Below are 17342 nucleotides of genomic sequence, written 5' to 3' on the forward strand. Positions count from 1 at the left end.
AATCAATAAAATCAGAAATGAAAAAGGAAAAGGTACAACAGACACTGCAGAAATACAAAGCATCCTAAGAGACTACTACAAGTAACTCTATGCCAATAAAATGGACAACCTGGAAGAAATGGACAAATTCTTAGAAAGGTATAACATTCCAAGACTGAACCAGGAAGAAATAGAAAATATGAAAAGAACAATCACAAGTAATGAAATTGAAACAGTGATTAAAAATCTTCCAACAAACCAAAGTCCAGGACCAGATGGCTTCACAGGTGAATTCTATGAAACATTCAGAGAAGAGCTAACACCCATCCTTCTCCAACTCTTCCAAAAAATTGCAGAGGAAGGAACACTCCCAAACTCATTCTCCAAGGCCACCATCACCCTGATACCAAAACCAGACAAAGATACTACAAAAAAAGAAAATTACAGACCAATATCATTGATGAATATAGATGCAAAAATCCTCAACAAAATACTAGCAAACAGAATCCATCAACACAGTAAAAGGATTATACACCATGATCAAGTGGCATTTATCGCAGGGATGCAAGGATTCTTCAGTATACACAAATCAATCAGTGTGATACACCATATTAACAAACTGAAAAATAAAAACCACATGATAATCTCAGTAGATGCAGAAAAAGCTTTTGACAAAATTCAACAACATTTATGACAAAAACTCTCCAGAAAGTGGGCATAGAGGGAACCTACCTCAACATAATAAAAGCCATATATGACAAACCCACAGCAAACATCATTCTCAGTGGTGAAAAACTGAAAGCATTTCCTCTAAGATCAGGAACAAGACAAGGATGTCCACTCTCACCACTATTATTCAACATAGTTTTGGAAGTCCTAGCCACGGCAATCAGAGAAGAAAAAGAAATAAAAGGAATACAAATTGCAAAAGAAGACATAAAACTGTCACTGTAAGCAGATGACATGATACTATACATAGAGAATCCTAAAAATGCCACCAGAAAACTACTAGAGCTAATCAATGAATTTGGTAAAGTTGCAGGATACAAAATTAATGCACAGAAATCTCTTGCATTCCTATACACTAATGATGAAAAATTTGAAAGAGTAATTATGGAAACACTCCTATTTACCATTGCAACAAAAAGCATAAACCTACATAAGGGGCTTCCCTGGTGGCGCAGTGGTGGAGAGTCTGCCTGCCAATGCAGGGGACACGGGTTTCAGCCCTGGTCTGGGAGGATCCCACATGCCGCGGAGCAACTGGGCCCGTGAGCCACAGTTACTGAGCCTGCACGTCTGGAGCCTGTGCCCCGCAACAGGAGGGGCTGCGATAGTGAGAGGCCCGCGCACCGCGACGAAGAGTGGCCCCCGCTTGCCACAACTGGAGAAAGCCCTCGCACAGAAACGAAGACCCAACACAGCCATAAATAAATAAAAACTAAAAAAAAAAAACCTACATAGGGAGACAAAAGACCTGTATGCAGAAAACTATAAGACACTGATGAAAGAAATTAAAGAGGATACCAACAGATGGAGAGATATACCATGTTCTTGGATTGGAAGAATCAATATTGTGAAAATGACTATACTACCCAAAGCACTCTACAGATTCAATGCAATCCCTATCAAATTACCAATGGCATTTTTTACGAAACTAGAACAAAGCATCTTAAAATTTGTATGGAGACACAAAAGACCCCAAATAGCCAAAGCAGTCTTGAGGGAAAAAAACGGAGCTGGAGGAATCAGACTCCCTGACTTCAGACTATACTACAAAGCTACAGTAATCAAGACAATATGGTACTGGCACAGAAACAGAAACATAGATTAATGGAACAAGATAGAAAGCCCAGATATAAAACCACGCACCTATAGTCAACTAATCTATGACAAAGGAGGCAAGGATATACAGTGGAGAAAAGACAGTCTCTTCAATAAGTGGTGCTGGGAAAACTGGACAGCTACATGTAAAAAGAATGAAATTAGAACACTTCCTAACACCATACACAAAAATAAACTCAAAATGGATTCAAGACCTATATGTAAGACCGGACACTATAAAACTCTTTGAGGAAAACACAGGAAGAACACTCTTTGACATAAATCACAGGAAGACCTTTTTTGATCCACCTCCTAGAGTAATGGAAATAAAAACAAAAATAAACAAATGGGACCTAACGAAACTTCAAAGCTTTTGCACAGCAAAGGAAACCATAAACAAGACGAAAAGACAACCCTCAGAATGGGAGAAAATATTTGCAAATGAATCAACTGACAAACAATTAATCTCCAAAATATATAAACAGCTCATGCAGCTCAATATTAAAGAAACAAACAACCCAATCCAAAAATGGGCAGAAGACTTAAACAGACATTTCTCCAAAGAAGACGTACAGATGGCCAAGAAGCACATGAAAAGCTGCTCAACATCACTAATTATTAGAGAAATGCAAATCAAAATTACAATGAGGTATCACCTTACACCAGTTAGAATGGGCATCATCAGAAAATCTACAAACAACAAATGCTGGAGAGGGTGTGGAGAAAAGGGAACCCTCTTGCACTGTTGGTGGGAATGTAAATTGATACAGCCACTATGGTGAACAGTATGGAGGTTCCTTAAAAAACTAAAAATAGAATTACCATATGATCCAGCAATCCCACTACTGGGCATATACCCAGAGAAAACTACAATTCAAAAAGACACATGCACCCCAATGCACATTGCAGCACTATTTACAATAGCCAGGTCATGGAAGCAACCTAAATGCCCATCGACAGACGAATGGATAAAGAAGTTGTGGTACATATATACAATGGAATATTACTCAGCCATAAAAAGGAACGAAATTAAGTCATTTGTTGAGACGCAGATGGATCTAGAAACTGTCATACAGAGTGAAGTAAGTCAGAAAGAGAAAAACAAATATCGTATATTAACGCATGTATGTGGAACTTAGAAAAATGGTACAGATGAACCGGTTTGCAGCACAGAAGTTGAGACACAGATGTAGAGAACAAACGTATGGACACCAAGGGGGAAGCCATGGGGGGGTGAGGATGGTGGTGTGCTGAACTGGGCAATTGGGATTGACATGTATACACTGATGTGTATAAAACTGATGACTAATAAGAACCTGTTGTATAAAAAAATAAATGAAATTCAAAAATTTTTTTAAAAAAAAGAAAAAACAAAACAAACTAGTGCTCACTTCGGCAGCACATATACTAAAATTGGAACGATACAGAGAAGATTAGCATGGTCCCTGTGCAAGTATGACACGCAAATTCGTGAAGCATTCCATATTTTTTAAACATAAACAAGACGAAAAGACAACCCTCAGAATGGGAGAAAATATTTTTAAATGAAGCAACTGACAAAGGATTAATCTCCAAAATTTACAAGCAGCTCATGCAGCTCTATATCATAAAAACAAACAACCCAATCCTAAAATGGGCAGAAGACCTAAATAGACATTTCTCCAAAGAAGATATACAGATTGCCAACAAACACATGAAAGGATGCTCAACATCACTAATCATTAGAGAAATGCACATCAAAACTGCAATGAGGTATCACCTCACACCAGTCAGAATGGCCATCATCAAAAAATCTACAAGCAATAAATGTTGGAGAGGATGTGGAGAAAAGGGAACCCTCTTGCACTGTTGGTGGGAATGTAAATTGATACAGCCACTATGGAGAACAGTATGGAGGTTCCTTAAAAAACTACAAATAGAACTACCATACGACCCAGCAATCCCACTACTGGGCATATACCCTGAGAAAACCATAATTCAAAAAGAGTCATGTACCACAATGTTCATTGCAGCTCTATTTACAACAGCCAGCACATGGAAGCAACCTAAGTGTCCACTGACAGATGAAAAGATAAAGAAGATGTGGCACATATATACAATGGAATATTACTCAGCCATAAAAAGAAACAAAATTGAGTTATTTGTAGTGAGGTGGATGGACCCAGAGACTGTAAGACAGAGTGAAGTAAGTCAGAAAAACAAATACCGTATGCTATCACATATATATGGAATCTAAAAAAATAAAAAAGGTTCTGAAGAACCTAGGGGCAGGACAGGAATAACGAAGCAGACGTAGAGAATGGACTTGAGGACACAGGGAGGGGGAAGGGTAAGCTGGGACGAAGTGAGAGAGTGGCATGGACATATATACACTACCAAATGTAAAACAGATAGCTAGTGGGAAGCAGCCGCATAGCACAGGGAGATCAGCTCTGTGCTCTGTGACCACCTAGAGGGGTGGGATAGGGAGGGTGGGAGGGAGATGCAAGAGGGAGGAGATATGGGGATATATGTATATGTAAAGCTGATTCACTTTGTTAGAAAGCAGAAACTAACACACCACTGTAAAGCAATTATACTCCAATAAAGATGTTAAAAATAAATAAAGAGAAAGAAAGAAATAAAAAAATTAAAAACAAAGCTAAATTTAGCAAAACAATAAATCATATAACTTGTTAAATTTGTCAAAAATTACCCCAGTACTTTCCCTATATATTTTCAAATATAACCTATATTTTAAAAATAAGCTAGTTAGTGCTTGCTTCAGCAGCACATATACTAAAATTGGAATGATACAGAGAAGATTAGCATGGCCCCCACACAGGATGATATGCAAATTCATGAAGCGTTCCATATTTTTCACTTTGTTATAAAGCAGAAACTAACACACCACTGTAAAGCAATTATACTCCAATAAAGATGTTTAAATAATAACTGTAAATAATAATGATAATAAAATAAACAGTAATTATAAGTTAAAAAAAAAAGTTAGTTATACAAAGTAGTTCAGAAACAGGTCTATAGGGTGAAGGGGAGATATCTGTGCTTAGAAAAGTTATAGTTTCCTTTCAAATGACAAATAATAAGTACCAGGAAATGAGCACTGTGTTAGACACTGTTCAGGACACAAAATGGTGAGGATAAGGTGTCTGCCCTAAAGAAATTAGATGAGGGACTTCCCTGGTGGTCCAGTGTGTGAGACTCAGCGTTCCCAATGCAGGGGGCCCGGGTTCGATCCCTGGTCACGGAACTAGATCCCACATGCGTGCTGCAACTAAGAGCTCGCATGCTGCAACTGAGAAGTCTGCATGCCACGACTAAAGACCCCACATGCCGCAACAAAGATCCAACGTGCCGCAACAAAGACCCAGTGCAGCCAAAATAAATAAATAAATAATAAATAAATAAAATAAAATGTTAAAAATAAATGATGAATTAAAAAAAGAAATTAGATGAGAACACCATAAACTCCTGTGCAGTCAAAAACTAAGTTGTGAATTAGGTTACAAGTACTACAGGGATACAGAAAAATAAAATCATTGTTGAATGTACTAGTCCAGGATCTTCATGGAGACAGAACTGGAGAGGGGGCTGGAAAGAAAAGGAGATGGGCTGGGAGAGGAAGAGGCTCAGGACAGGCAGCCCCACATCTGTGAGAAGACGCCGACGGCTGTGAGGAGATGCCAGGAGGGCAGGGATGCGAGGGCCAATGGGCAGGACCAAGGCAATTAAAGCTCCATCTAGAACACCAGCAAGAGGACTTTGTATCCATGTGAAAAACAAATATATACTACTATTATTCTCTCCAAAGAGATAGCAACTGTAAACAAATTGGAAAACTCTGATTTTATCAGTTTCATGCTAGACAGATCAGAGAAGAACTTTAGAGGCCGGCAGAGCAGATAGGCATCTATTATTGGGGCCTGGGTGAAGAAACTCAGTCTGGTGTAGAAGAAATCTGATGAGTATGAAAGGTAAGAATCTAAGATTCTTGCAAAAAAGCAAGTCATAGGATGAGGCGGATTACTGGTTAGAGTAAGAACGGGTCAAAGATGGTTCCAAAGATTTAGGCTGGGAGGTACGACATTGAAAGAATGGGAACTTGAGAACAGGGCTGTAAAGAGAATGCGACAGTTTTCATTTTACACAAGTGAAAACAGAGCTTCCTGGGAGAGTCACTCAGTGCAGAGGAAGGATGAGACAAGAGGAAGGATGACTGAAGGAGACGCAGGCGTGGGGCTCAGCAGCTCAGTGGCCGAGGAGAGGACGGGATCTCTAAGGATGCAGGTGCAGTTCTAGGTCAAGAATTACAAGTTTAATTCTATTATCGGGCCAAATCAACTGCATAACCAGATGTTTCAGAACTTAAAGTATGAATGCTCCAAGTATGGTCAGTCCAAGCTGCAGAAAACAACATAGCTGAGGAATTTTGAAAGAAAAAAGAAAAAAAATAAAGCCTCCTGAATAACTCCCAGCCAAGAGAATACAGTAAATTTGAGTACCAGGTTTAAGGTCCTGACCACAGCACAGGAAGGCATGTGTATTACACAGAGTAAAATAGATGTAATCCCTTTCTGACAGCAGGGCTGAAATACAATGGCAGCTCCCCTTTTTACATTTTTAGTCTATCAAGCATTTCTTTAAAAGTGAACCAATTCTGTTCTATTCAAAATTTTGTTATTCCAACATCCAATGATAACATGATTTTAAAATACCCACAAGAAGATCTTACCATTCTTTGTACTGTCGAAAACAACAACTGAGACATTAGTGGAAGGGTTTTTTGGTTTTGCAACGTTGAATATGTCACTGGCAGAATGAAAAGAAGGATAAAGAGATGGCAGGTCCTTCAGTGTGATGTTGGTCGGCAGAGCTGGGTCCAGGACGAGCATTGGCACCTTAATGCAGTGTGTCAGCAAACACTCCAACTGCTTCTCACTGGAAAGAGACACGAACATGCTCACAACTACATGCTTGAAAATTTAATCAACACTGAAAAGCTTGTTGGTACTACTAAATTTCACAGGTGTTTCTTCTATATTTTATTTAAAAATCATAATCTTTCAATAAACAAGGAATTTTATCACAAGAATATAAAAATTTAGTAAGTTAGCAAGTATGGCATAAAATTATCAAACAAGTACAACTCGAAAGATAGAGCTTTCAAACTCCTGTTAATAAAATAAGACTGCAGACTTCCCTGGTGGCGCGGTGATTGAGAATCCACCTGCCAGTGCAGGGGACACAGGTTCGAGCCCTGGTCCGGGAAGATCCCACATGCCACGGAGCAACTAAGCCCGTGCGCCACAACTACTGACCCTGCTCTCTAGAGCCCGTGAGCTGCAACTACTGAGCCCACGTGCCACAACTACCGAAACACACAGGCCTAGAGCCCATGCTCCGCAACAAGAGAAGCCACCGCAATAAGAAGCCCATGCTCCGCAACCAAGGGTAGCCCCTGCTCGCCACAACTAGAAAAAGACCGCGCGCAGCAACGAAGACCCAACGCAGCCAAAAAAAAGTTAATTAATAATTAAACAAATTTAAAAAATAAAATAAGACTGCCACAAAATTTACTAACTCAAAGGTGTACAAGAAATTAAGCACTTCATTACTATTGTTTTAAACATTATTTGTAATTCCAGGAAAGCCCAATATCAGACAGATTAGGAAGTAGATAAATTCTGGTTAACAGAGTGTCATCTTATCAGAAACAGTTTACCAATTCCAACTAGAATACAATTAAGTACACTGAATATGACAGGACACTGAGGCAAACAAAAGCAAATGTGACAAAGTTTTATGAAGTTACATGAAATATTCCTGTCTAAACGTAAGAAATACCTAGAATAAACAAATGGGCAAAGGACACAGCTAGAGAACTCAGAAGGTGGGAGATGACCAGTTAACAGACTATACGTGAAATTGTGCAACCTCACTAATATTCAAAGAAATGCAAAAGAAAACAATGACCTTTTGTTTAACTAAATTAGCACCCCTCAAAAAATGATGATGCAATGTTAGTGCAAGTGCAGCAAGCCTATTCCTCTCAAACTCTGCGGGTATCCCTCCAGATGGGTTCCCCATTTCCTCTTTGGAAAAGCAATTACATTATCTATACATATATACTTCTTCAGACCCATGAAAACATACATACGTTTCTTCCTCAGTAGTTTATGTCCAGGAATCTAGTCCAAGTAGAAGAGAAACAAAAACAGGAAAAACAACAAACCCACACACAGAAAATGCCGTAGACCCAAATATAATATCACAAAATATTTACAAAGTGAAAATATGGCAGTGCCCAACATTTAGCAAATTATAGTCCAGTTACTTTATGGAATATTATATAACTATTAAAATTGATAAGAAGTATTAAGATAATTTATCAACATAGAAATGTGTATGATTATATAAAATAAAAAGTAGGATACAAAATTGCAAAGGTTATAAATTATTTACTATAAAAACATACATGAAAAGGAAATAAGAAAATGATCATAATTGTTGAGTGAGGGCCAAAGAATTATGTGAGTTTGTTCTTTTCTTTCCTCTCGACCTTTCTGTAACGTCGCATCACTGCTTTAATTTAAAAGTCATTTAAAAATAAGTCTTGGGGACTTCCCTGGTGGTGCAGTGGTTCAGAATCCGCCTGCCAACACAGGGGACATGGGTTTGAGCCCTGGTCCGGAAAGATCCCACATGCCGCGGAGCAACTAAGCCCGTGCGCCACAACTACTGAGCCTGGGCTCTAGAGCCCACAAGCCACAACTACTGAAGCCAGTGCACCTAGAGCCTGTGCTCTGCAACAAGAGAAGCCACAACAATGAGAAGCCCACGCACCACAATGAAGAGTAGTCCCCCGCTTGACGCAACTAGAGAAAGCCCATGCGCAGCAACGAAGACCCAATGCAGCCAAAAATAAATTAATTAATTAAAAAATAAACAAATAAAAATAACAGTATTAGCAATAGATATTTATAAATAAATATGCATAATTAACATTAACAGATGATTCAGAAGGCACTTTTGGATCATTTCTATGAATAACTCTTCTATTTTAAGTCTAATGGTTCAGTGGGGAAGTGGCAGTTAACAGAGATTTCCGCTTGTTAGTGAGACAGTCTTGTTTTAAGGACCTATCAGAGTCAGGTATGATTCAAATCAAGACAGATCATCTGATTCTTGTCATTGGGTTAAATCTCCTTCCCAAGTCCTTAAATATAAGACATACAACTATGACAGCTTTTAAAGATAAGGAAATATACACTGAACACATAGTTAAACAATGGACATAGATTCTATAAATGAAAACACTGGTGTAAGTTAGACTTAAGTGAACCAAGAGAACAGCACATCAAGACAGATTAATGGAAACGACAAAGAAGAAACACCTTACCTAACGTATCTAGAAACGATAAAGCTTTGGTTAGCTACAACCAGAATAACCAGAGTTCTCAATCAGCTGTGCCTCTGTTTTCTCATCTAATGGATGCACTTAATCTGGGGGTCAAAAACCAAAAGAAGAGGGACTGAACAGGAGCAACAGAGTAAGTAAAAAATACTTACTCTGTTTTGTTGTGTACTCAACAAAAGCAAGGGAGAAGAACCTAGACAGTTCACCTCACTCCTTTGATTTTCATTACTGAGAGGAAAATCAAAATGCTTACCTCTTCTTAGTTGGTTCCGTTGTGTTCTTCCCAAGGATTTCTCTAGTGAAAGCAAATAGATTTCATTATATATGCATGGACTAGTGCTAGCCTTACATGTGAATGAGGGAACTTAACAACATTGATTCTCCTGCTTACTCCACGAGAACCAACCAGTAAGTTAAGAAGTACTGTACTGTGTATAACATTTAAGATGCATAATAAATTATACATTTTAATATGCTATGATCAACAAATATTATCATGTACCACCCACAGTAACCACAAAAGTTTACTTAAAATATAAGCTTTTACATTTTACTAGTAAAACATAGTTACGAGGCTATCAAAGTGATTTTCATGCACTGGGGAGGAACACAGAGACAGAGACAGAGACAAATGTGTTGCAGCATAACATGGCCAAAGACCTGCAACTGGGGTGCACCCATAACATTTACAAAGAAATGAATGGGGAAATTCTCAGTAAATACTCCTGAGGAATCAGAAGGGAAGTTACATCAGCCAGAACTCCAGCTCAGAAGGCTCTCCAGAAGCCCACTGTACTTCTCCCAGATAAAGTAAATAAGATAATCAAAATTCCATATTTAAAAAAATTACCAAGATTTTTAGTTCCATAGCATACTATTTGATATTAAAAAGGGTAACAAATATACTTTTTACTGCCTTTATCAAATGGAAAAAAACTTATGTCTGTAGGCCTGTTTTATTTTCAAGGGACTAATCCATCTTACTGTGTAGCAATTTTGCATAATAAAACCTTACTTCATGAAGCTATCACATCTGGGACTCAGACCGAATGAGTAGGAAGCCCAGGGCTCCCTTAGGTGGCTCCTCCACCTGTAGGCCCTTTGGAGACCAAGGCATCACTAGAGCACCACATTCATGAGATGGCCACCTGACAAAGTGAGGCCAAGATCTCACCAAAGTGGCTGAGTCGTCCTTGGGCGCCAAGAAACAAGGGTTGGTTGCATGACTGCCAGAATCTTGTAACGGCATGAATTTGAGATGCAGATTCTTGTTTGAATAGCAGTGTAAACATCATCTACCTTCTGAAATGTACCATTAGTTATAATTGTAGAACTTTTTGTGTTTTGTTTTCTGACAATCAGTTTTACCTCATTGCTTTCTGCTCCTCCTCCATCTGTTCTCTGACTTGCTGCAGTTCCTTCAGTAGTTCAAGATCTGTGCCATTCACCCAGGTGTAAACCACGTCGATCGGCATGGGCAGACAGAGCCTAGGGTAAAACCACAAGTCCTCCAGCTTATATGCATTTTTCCAACATACTTGGGAATAAGAGCATAACAGGGTTTAAACTCAGAGGTTATGAAAAATTCAGCGAAAAGGTAATCCAACCATGGCGTGTATCACCGACTTACATGCTTTCAGACTGGGGCTGGGGCACTAATATTTACTGAGCACCTTCTCTGTGAGTTGCATTCTGCTAGACACTTTATGCAGTTTTGCATCGTCTGATCATCACAACTACCCGGTAGAGGCTATTGTCCCTTCAGTTTTAAGGCTGTGGGGGAGGTCTTAGAAGCTCACTTTAAACTGCTACATTCTCAGTTTAGCAAGTGAGAAAGCTGGGATACAAATGCAGCCAAACATAGAAAAGAAATTAGAAGCTTAAACAAAATTACCAAAAAAAGAGTTAGCCAGCAGTCCACAATGAAGACCTGGCCCTCTTTAATGCTACAGCCTTCCCATTCCCAGCTGCCCCCAAGCCTGGCCCCTCCCCATCCTGTTTGCCCTACTCTGTTTTGTTTTGTTTTGTTTTTCATAGCAATAATCACCTATTAAACAATTAACATGTTACATACACTGGTAATTCATGTGTCCCTCCCCAGAATGTAAGCTCCAAGGCAGCAGGAAACAAGTACCCAGAGGATTAGGATTTGTGCCTGCAACGTGAGGAACTCAATGATTTACTTGAAACACTAGCATAGAAGACCTTTCCGAACCTGCTTGATTTTTCCCTTACTATCTTACCCCCAAGGAGTCAGGCAGGCTTTTAATTCTTGAGTATCCTGTCTAAGCTCCATCTCAGTGTTTTTGTTCAGGTTTTACCCCTGCTGAAAGCTTTCTTCTCCTTTCCTTCATCAACTTACCATAATCCTACCCATCTTTCAGAGCCTGCTCCAGACCTACAACACAGGAGTTCATAGTGACATAGACATAATTTGGATAATGCTGTTTTAGGTTTGATCTTTTCCAAGAAACAGTACAGTTTTTTTGTTTTGTGGGGTTTTTTTTGGGGGGGGGGGGGTTTTGGTTGCTGGGTTTTTTCTTCGGCCAAGGACCCAAGCTTACTCTCCTTTTGTCTTTCTCACAGGCCAGGCACAGGATCGGGCCCGCGGCAGCACGAAGGGCTCCAAAGACTAACCAAAACATGACTTTTGGCCACAGGGTTAATTATCTCAGGGGAAAAAAAATGCAGTTTGGTGGATAAATCTTTCAAATTATGGAAGGAAAAAAATAAAAAAAATTAAAAAATAAATAAAAAATTAAAAAACACTTATAGCTTAAAAGAAGTAGGTGAGATGACTGGATGAAAGGAGTGCTTATCCATTTGTTGAATAAGTATTTACTGAGCACTCAGTATGTGCTAGGCACTGTTCTAGGTGCTGGGGACTCAGCAGTAAACAAAGAAAACAAAATCTATGCCTTCATGAAGCTTACATTCTAGAAAGGTGAAGACAGGAAATAAACCAAATAAGTGAAGTCAGATGATGTTCCATGTTATAAAGAAAATAAAGCAGAAAATGAGGATACACAGTATGTCTAAGTGGGGGGTCAGTTTTAAACAGGGAGAGCAGAGATGGCCTTACTGGAAGGTGGCATTTCGGCAAAGAGATGAAGGAAGTGAGGAAGCAGGCCATGTGGGCAACTGGGGAAGAAGAGCCCAGAGAAGGGAAACATCATGTGCAAATGCCCTGAGGCAGCTGCCTATCTGGCATGGTTAAGGAACTAGAGGCCAGTGTGGCAGAGACGACAGGAGCAAAGGGAAGAGCATAAGAAGAGATGAAGGTAGGAGGTTCCAGGGGACCCAGAGCTTCATGGGGAAAATGCGGAATCAATCAGCTCATACTCAGACACAAGTGACAGCTGAGCATCTACCAACCCTCCCGTAAGGTGCACCACTGCCTGTAGAATAAAATCTAAACTCCTTCATAATCTATACCCTGTGCTCTAGACGCTCCATTTGTATGCCCTTACCCAAACAGGATAAGAACGTGCAGGCTTCTGTGTCTTTGAACATGCTTCTCCCTCTGCCTAGAATATCCTTTCTTTCATGCTTCTTTTTAACCACTTCCTCATTCCCCAAATGCCCTCCTCCCTCACTTCCCACAAAGAAAATATACTGCTTAAGAAGCAACTTCCACTGTACTTTGTACTCTAAAGAATCCTTAGCATACCGGTTGTTACTATTTTTTTTGATGTCTGTCTTCCACTAGATCAACGATCTCTAAGGCAAAAACGGTGTCATGCATTCTGTGCCCCTCTTCATTAATTATTTCCTCTCTTTCCTGTACAGGCTCAGGCTCTCTCTCCCTACTGCAATGATATGCAAATGCTTCCTCATCTAGGTTTTCTTCTGCATGTGTCTATATGGATGGTTCCCAAATGTTAGCGGACATCAGAATCACCTGTAGGACTTTCAAAACAGATGGCTGGCCTCCATCCCCAGAGTCTCTGATTCATTAGGTCTGGAGTGGGGCCCCAGAATCTGCATTTCTAACAAGTTCCCAAGTAATGCCAATGCTGCTGGTCCAAAAACTCACATTGAGAACTACTGATTTATAGGTAGATTACAGTTCATGTTTTTAAGTTAAAAAAAAAAAAAGCCTTCCCCACTAAAATATCAGTTCTAGATGAGGTCAGTGAGTTCCTCTTGTTCATCATTACATGCCTAGGAATAGTGCCTGGGACATAGTGGGGTTTAACATGTATTTACTGGCCAAATAACTATTAGTTCATTCCCTCAACATAAACATTAGTCTTTTATATTAAAAAAAATGCCTCACATTACCCGCAAGTAAATTATCCAAAGTCATCTCACTCCCAAGTTCACAGGTGATCTACCTATGCTCAGACTAAAAATTAATTTGGAAAAAAAAAAAAAAGCTTAAGTAACATATTTTAGAAAGAAAAGGCTTTTAAAAAGGAGGTAAAAATTTGCACATTCCAAAGCTTTTCTGTAAGAGTAATTATCTGCTATTAAAGATTGTTTTAATAGAGTCAAGAGATATCCATGCAAGTTCAACTGAGGAAAACAGCATAAGTATATAATAATGCATTTATGTCCTGGCACTTCTAGTAAGGCTGTATTACATGATCAATCCAATTCTCTGGTGTTAAACTGACAACCCTGAGGAGATCGTGTGATCTGCCTCTGGTCAGTGAGTCAGTTGTTTTTCTACTTATTAGACATGGTCACAGTGAGTGTGAGTCTTTTGTTCTAACCACAGACCACTATCTTAGTTTCCAGATGAGAAGGAAGCCTTTATCTTAGAGCTGAAGACTAAGAAAGTTACCTATGATTCAGAACCAAAGCCGTGGTGATACCTTTTATTTTTAATTAGTTTAGTTTAAGTGAATATGAAGGCACTTAATAGTCCCTTGGTTCTACATCACATAAAGCAGAGAAGAAAACCTAGAACATGAATAGTATCTTAGAAACAAAGCTGGAAGAGATTTTACACTTAATCTAATATCTACATTTTAGAGATGACAAAATTGAGCCCCAGACTGACTTAAGGCCTTACAATGAGCAGCAGTAGACAGTTCTCATATTCATTTGTTACTGGCATATAGAATGGGATTTTTTTTTTTCATTCAGGGCAAACAACATTAAAAAGACATGTAGAAACACTAGCAAAACAATGAAAACTTCCTATAAACGTTATGGTTTTTTAAAATATATTAGAACATATTAGATATTACGTATGATCCATTTTCTTGTCATCATCAAAATTAGATAAATTTGAAATATCCCTACATAAAAATCAAACTATATTTTAATGCAATCTAAAATTAGGAGAAGAAATATTTAAAACACAGACACACCCCCTTCAGAAAGAGAACAAGAGTGTTTGATTAAAACTGCTGACCTCGGTACCTAGATTTTCTGAGTTAGTTTTCCTTCTAAAAGTTTTGAGGCTCCGTCAAGGCAGAGATTTATGCATCTGTACACCATCAGCACGCAGCACAGCATCAGACACAGTAGGCTGAGTGAGTACTCAATAAATGTTGGGAGTAAAAGAAGGCCATTTTGAGCTTTTCTTAGGAAAATCAGCGTTAAAATAAAAACTGGAGGAGGAGGAAAATTACGTTTCATTAAGAATCCGTTAATACAATAGTTGTCAAAGTGTGGTCACCAGACCAGCAGTTTCAGTATCACCAGTGAACTTGTTAGAAATGAAAATTCTCTGCACTCCTCTGAGACCAACAGATGCAGAAACCCTGGAGGTGGGGAGAAACTGTATTTTCTCAAGCCCTCTGTGGAATTCTGCTGGACACTGAAGCTTGAGAACTGCTACATTAAGGAATTATTCTCAAACTTTTTAGGGTCCAGATACTTAACACGCTTAAAAATTCTTAAGCAACCCCAAAAGCTTTTGTTTTTAGGTATTAACTATCCACACTTGCCATTTTCTTTTTGTGTGTGTGTGTGGTTGAATATAATTTACTTTTTTTTTTTAAACATCTTTATTGGAGTATAATTGCTTTACAATGGTGTGTTAGTTTCTGCCGTGTAACAAAGTGAATCAGCTATACATATACATATATCCCCATATCTCTGCCCTCTTGCGTCTCCCTCCCACCCTCCCTATCCCACCCCTCTAGGTGGTCACAGAGCACCGAGCTGATCTCCCTGTGCTATGAGGCTGCTTCCCACTAACTATCTATTTTACATTTGGTAGTGTATATATGTCCATGCCACTCTCTCACTTCGTCCCAGCTTACCCTTCCCCCTCCCCGTGTCCTCAAGTCCATTCTCTACGTCTGCTTCTTTATTCCTGTCCTGCCCCTAGGTTCATCAGAGCCATTTTTTTTTTTTAGATTCCATATATATGTGTTAGCATATGGTATTTGTTTTTCTCTTTCTGACTTACTTCACTCTGTATGACAGACTCTAGGTCCATCCACCTCACTACAAATAACTCAGTTTCGTTTCTTTCTATGGCTGAGTTATATTCCATTGCATATATGTGCCACATCTTCTTTATCCATTCATCTGTCAATAGACACTTAGGTTGCTTCCATGTCCTGGCTATTGTAAATAGTGCTGCAATGAACATTGTGGTACATGACTCTTTTTGAATTATGGTTTTCTCAGGGTATACACCCAGTAGTAGGATTGCTGGGTTGTATGGTAGTTCTATTTTTAGTTTTCTTAGGAACCTCCATACTGTTCTCCATAATGGCTGTATCAATTTACATTCCCACCAACAGGGCAAGAGGGCTCCCTTTTCTCCACACCCTCTCTAAGATTTACTGTTTGTAGATTTTTTGATGATGGCCATTCTGACTGGTGTGAGGTGATACCTCATTGTAGTTTTGATCTGCATTTCTCTAATGATTCACACTTGCCATTTTCGAAAATAAATCAGACATTCAAAAATTCATTTTAAAACAATAAAAACCCCTTCACGGGTTAACATAAATAACTTTTTAAATGAAAATAGCAGGGACTTCCCTGGTGGTGCAGTGGTTAAGACTCCGCGCTCCCAATGCAGGGGGGCCCGGGTTTGATCCCTGGTCAGGGAGCTAGATCCCACATGCATGCCACAACTAAGAGTTCACATGCCGCAACTAAGGAGCCCGCCTGCCGCAACTAAGACCTGGTGCAACCAAATAAATAAATAAATATTTTTTAAAAATAAAATAGGACTTCCCTGGTGATGCAGTGGTTAAGAATCTGCCTGCCAATGCAGGGGACACGGGTTCAAGCCCTGGTCAGGGAAGATCCCACATGCCGCGGAGCAACAAAGCCCGTGCGCCACAACTACTGAGCCTGCACTCTACAGCCCATGAGCCACAACTACTGAGCCTGTGTGCCACAACAAGAGAAGCCACCTCAATGAGAAGCCCGCACACTGTAATGATGAGTAGCCCCTGCTCACTGCAACTAGAGAAAGCCTGCACGCAGCAACAAAGACCCAACGCAGCAAAAATAAGTAAATTAAAAATAAAATGAAATAAAATAAAAACTAAATAAAAATAGCAGTATTTTCCGAAACAAAAAAAAAAATTTAGTGACAAGAGAGGCATTGCTTTACATTTCTCCAAATCTCTTTAATGACTTAGTAGAAGCAAGCAAGCAAGCAAGCATCTCAAATCATCTGAATTCAATCTGTTCCCATATGCTGTTTTGGTTGAAGAAAACCCAGGCCCACAGATACGTACTTGGAAAGGGGAGGCGTATTTTAATAGCCTTTTCAAATAATAGTGGATATTCTTCTTTGATACTACACCAAAATAAGTGGAAGTTTCTTAAAAATTAGTTGCAATGTGTAATCTGAAACTATATTAATGAACTTTTTATGCTTTTACATTAAAATCCATTGGTCTTTCTTGCACTTTGAATGGCTTTCACCCACGTGAAATTCTGTAACATCAATGCATTGGTTATCTGGAAAACAACAGCTTAATGAGTTATGCAGCTCTGCCAAATGGTGACATACTTCCTTAATTTTCTTATATAATATTAACAAATGCAATTTTCTTGGATAATGCTGCAAATCTAATCAGGGAAGTCTTTGCAATATTGTGAAGCTGTTAGGCTTACAGTGGTGGAAACAAGTTTTCCAAAATTCTAATTTTCACTTCAAAGCTCAAATTTTATCTTTGGCAGCAAATACTAT

At 39.1% G+C, this 17342-nt stretch overlaps 1 protein-coding gene across 8 annotated transcripts in view; it reads right to left on the bottom strand.

The window, feature by feature from the left end:
• Positions 1-17342, bottom strand: part of GNPTAB (N-acetylglucosamine-1-phosphate transferase subunits alpha and beta) — an 81927-nt gene that overhangs the window by 37005 nt on the left and 27580 nt on the right. For 7 of the 8 annotated variants that reach the window (XM_082349588.1, XM_082349587.1, XM_082349585.1 and 4 more), the window contains 3 exons: positions 10589-10708; positions 9474-9515; positions 6536-6741 (listed from right to left, as the gene is read on the bottom strand). In XM_082349588.1, coding sequence (XP_082205714.1) covers positions 6536-6741; positions 9474-9515; positions 10589-10708 — 368 coding nt within the window. Of the gene's footprint in view, positions 1-6535; positions 6742-9473; positions 9516-10588; positions 10709-17342 lie in introns of those variants that run through there. The other variant, XM_082349591.1, reaches the window with a different exon arrangement.

Source organism: Balaenoptera borealis (assembly GCF_965194805.1).
Source record: "Balaenoptera borealis genome assembly, chromosome: 13".
NCBI classification, from domain to species: Eukaryota; Metazoa; Chordata; class Mammalia; order Artiodactyla; family Balaenopteridae; genus Balaenoptera; species Balaenoptera borealis.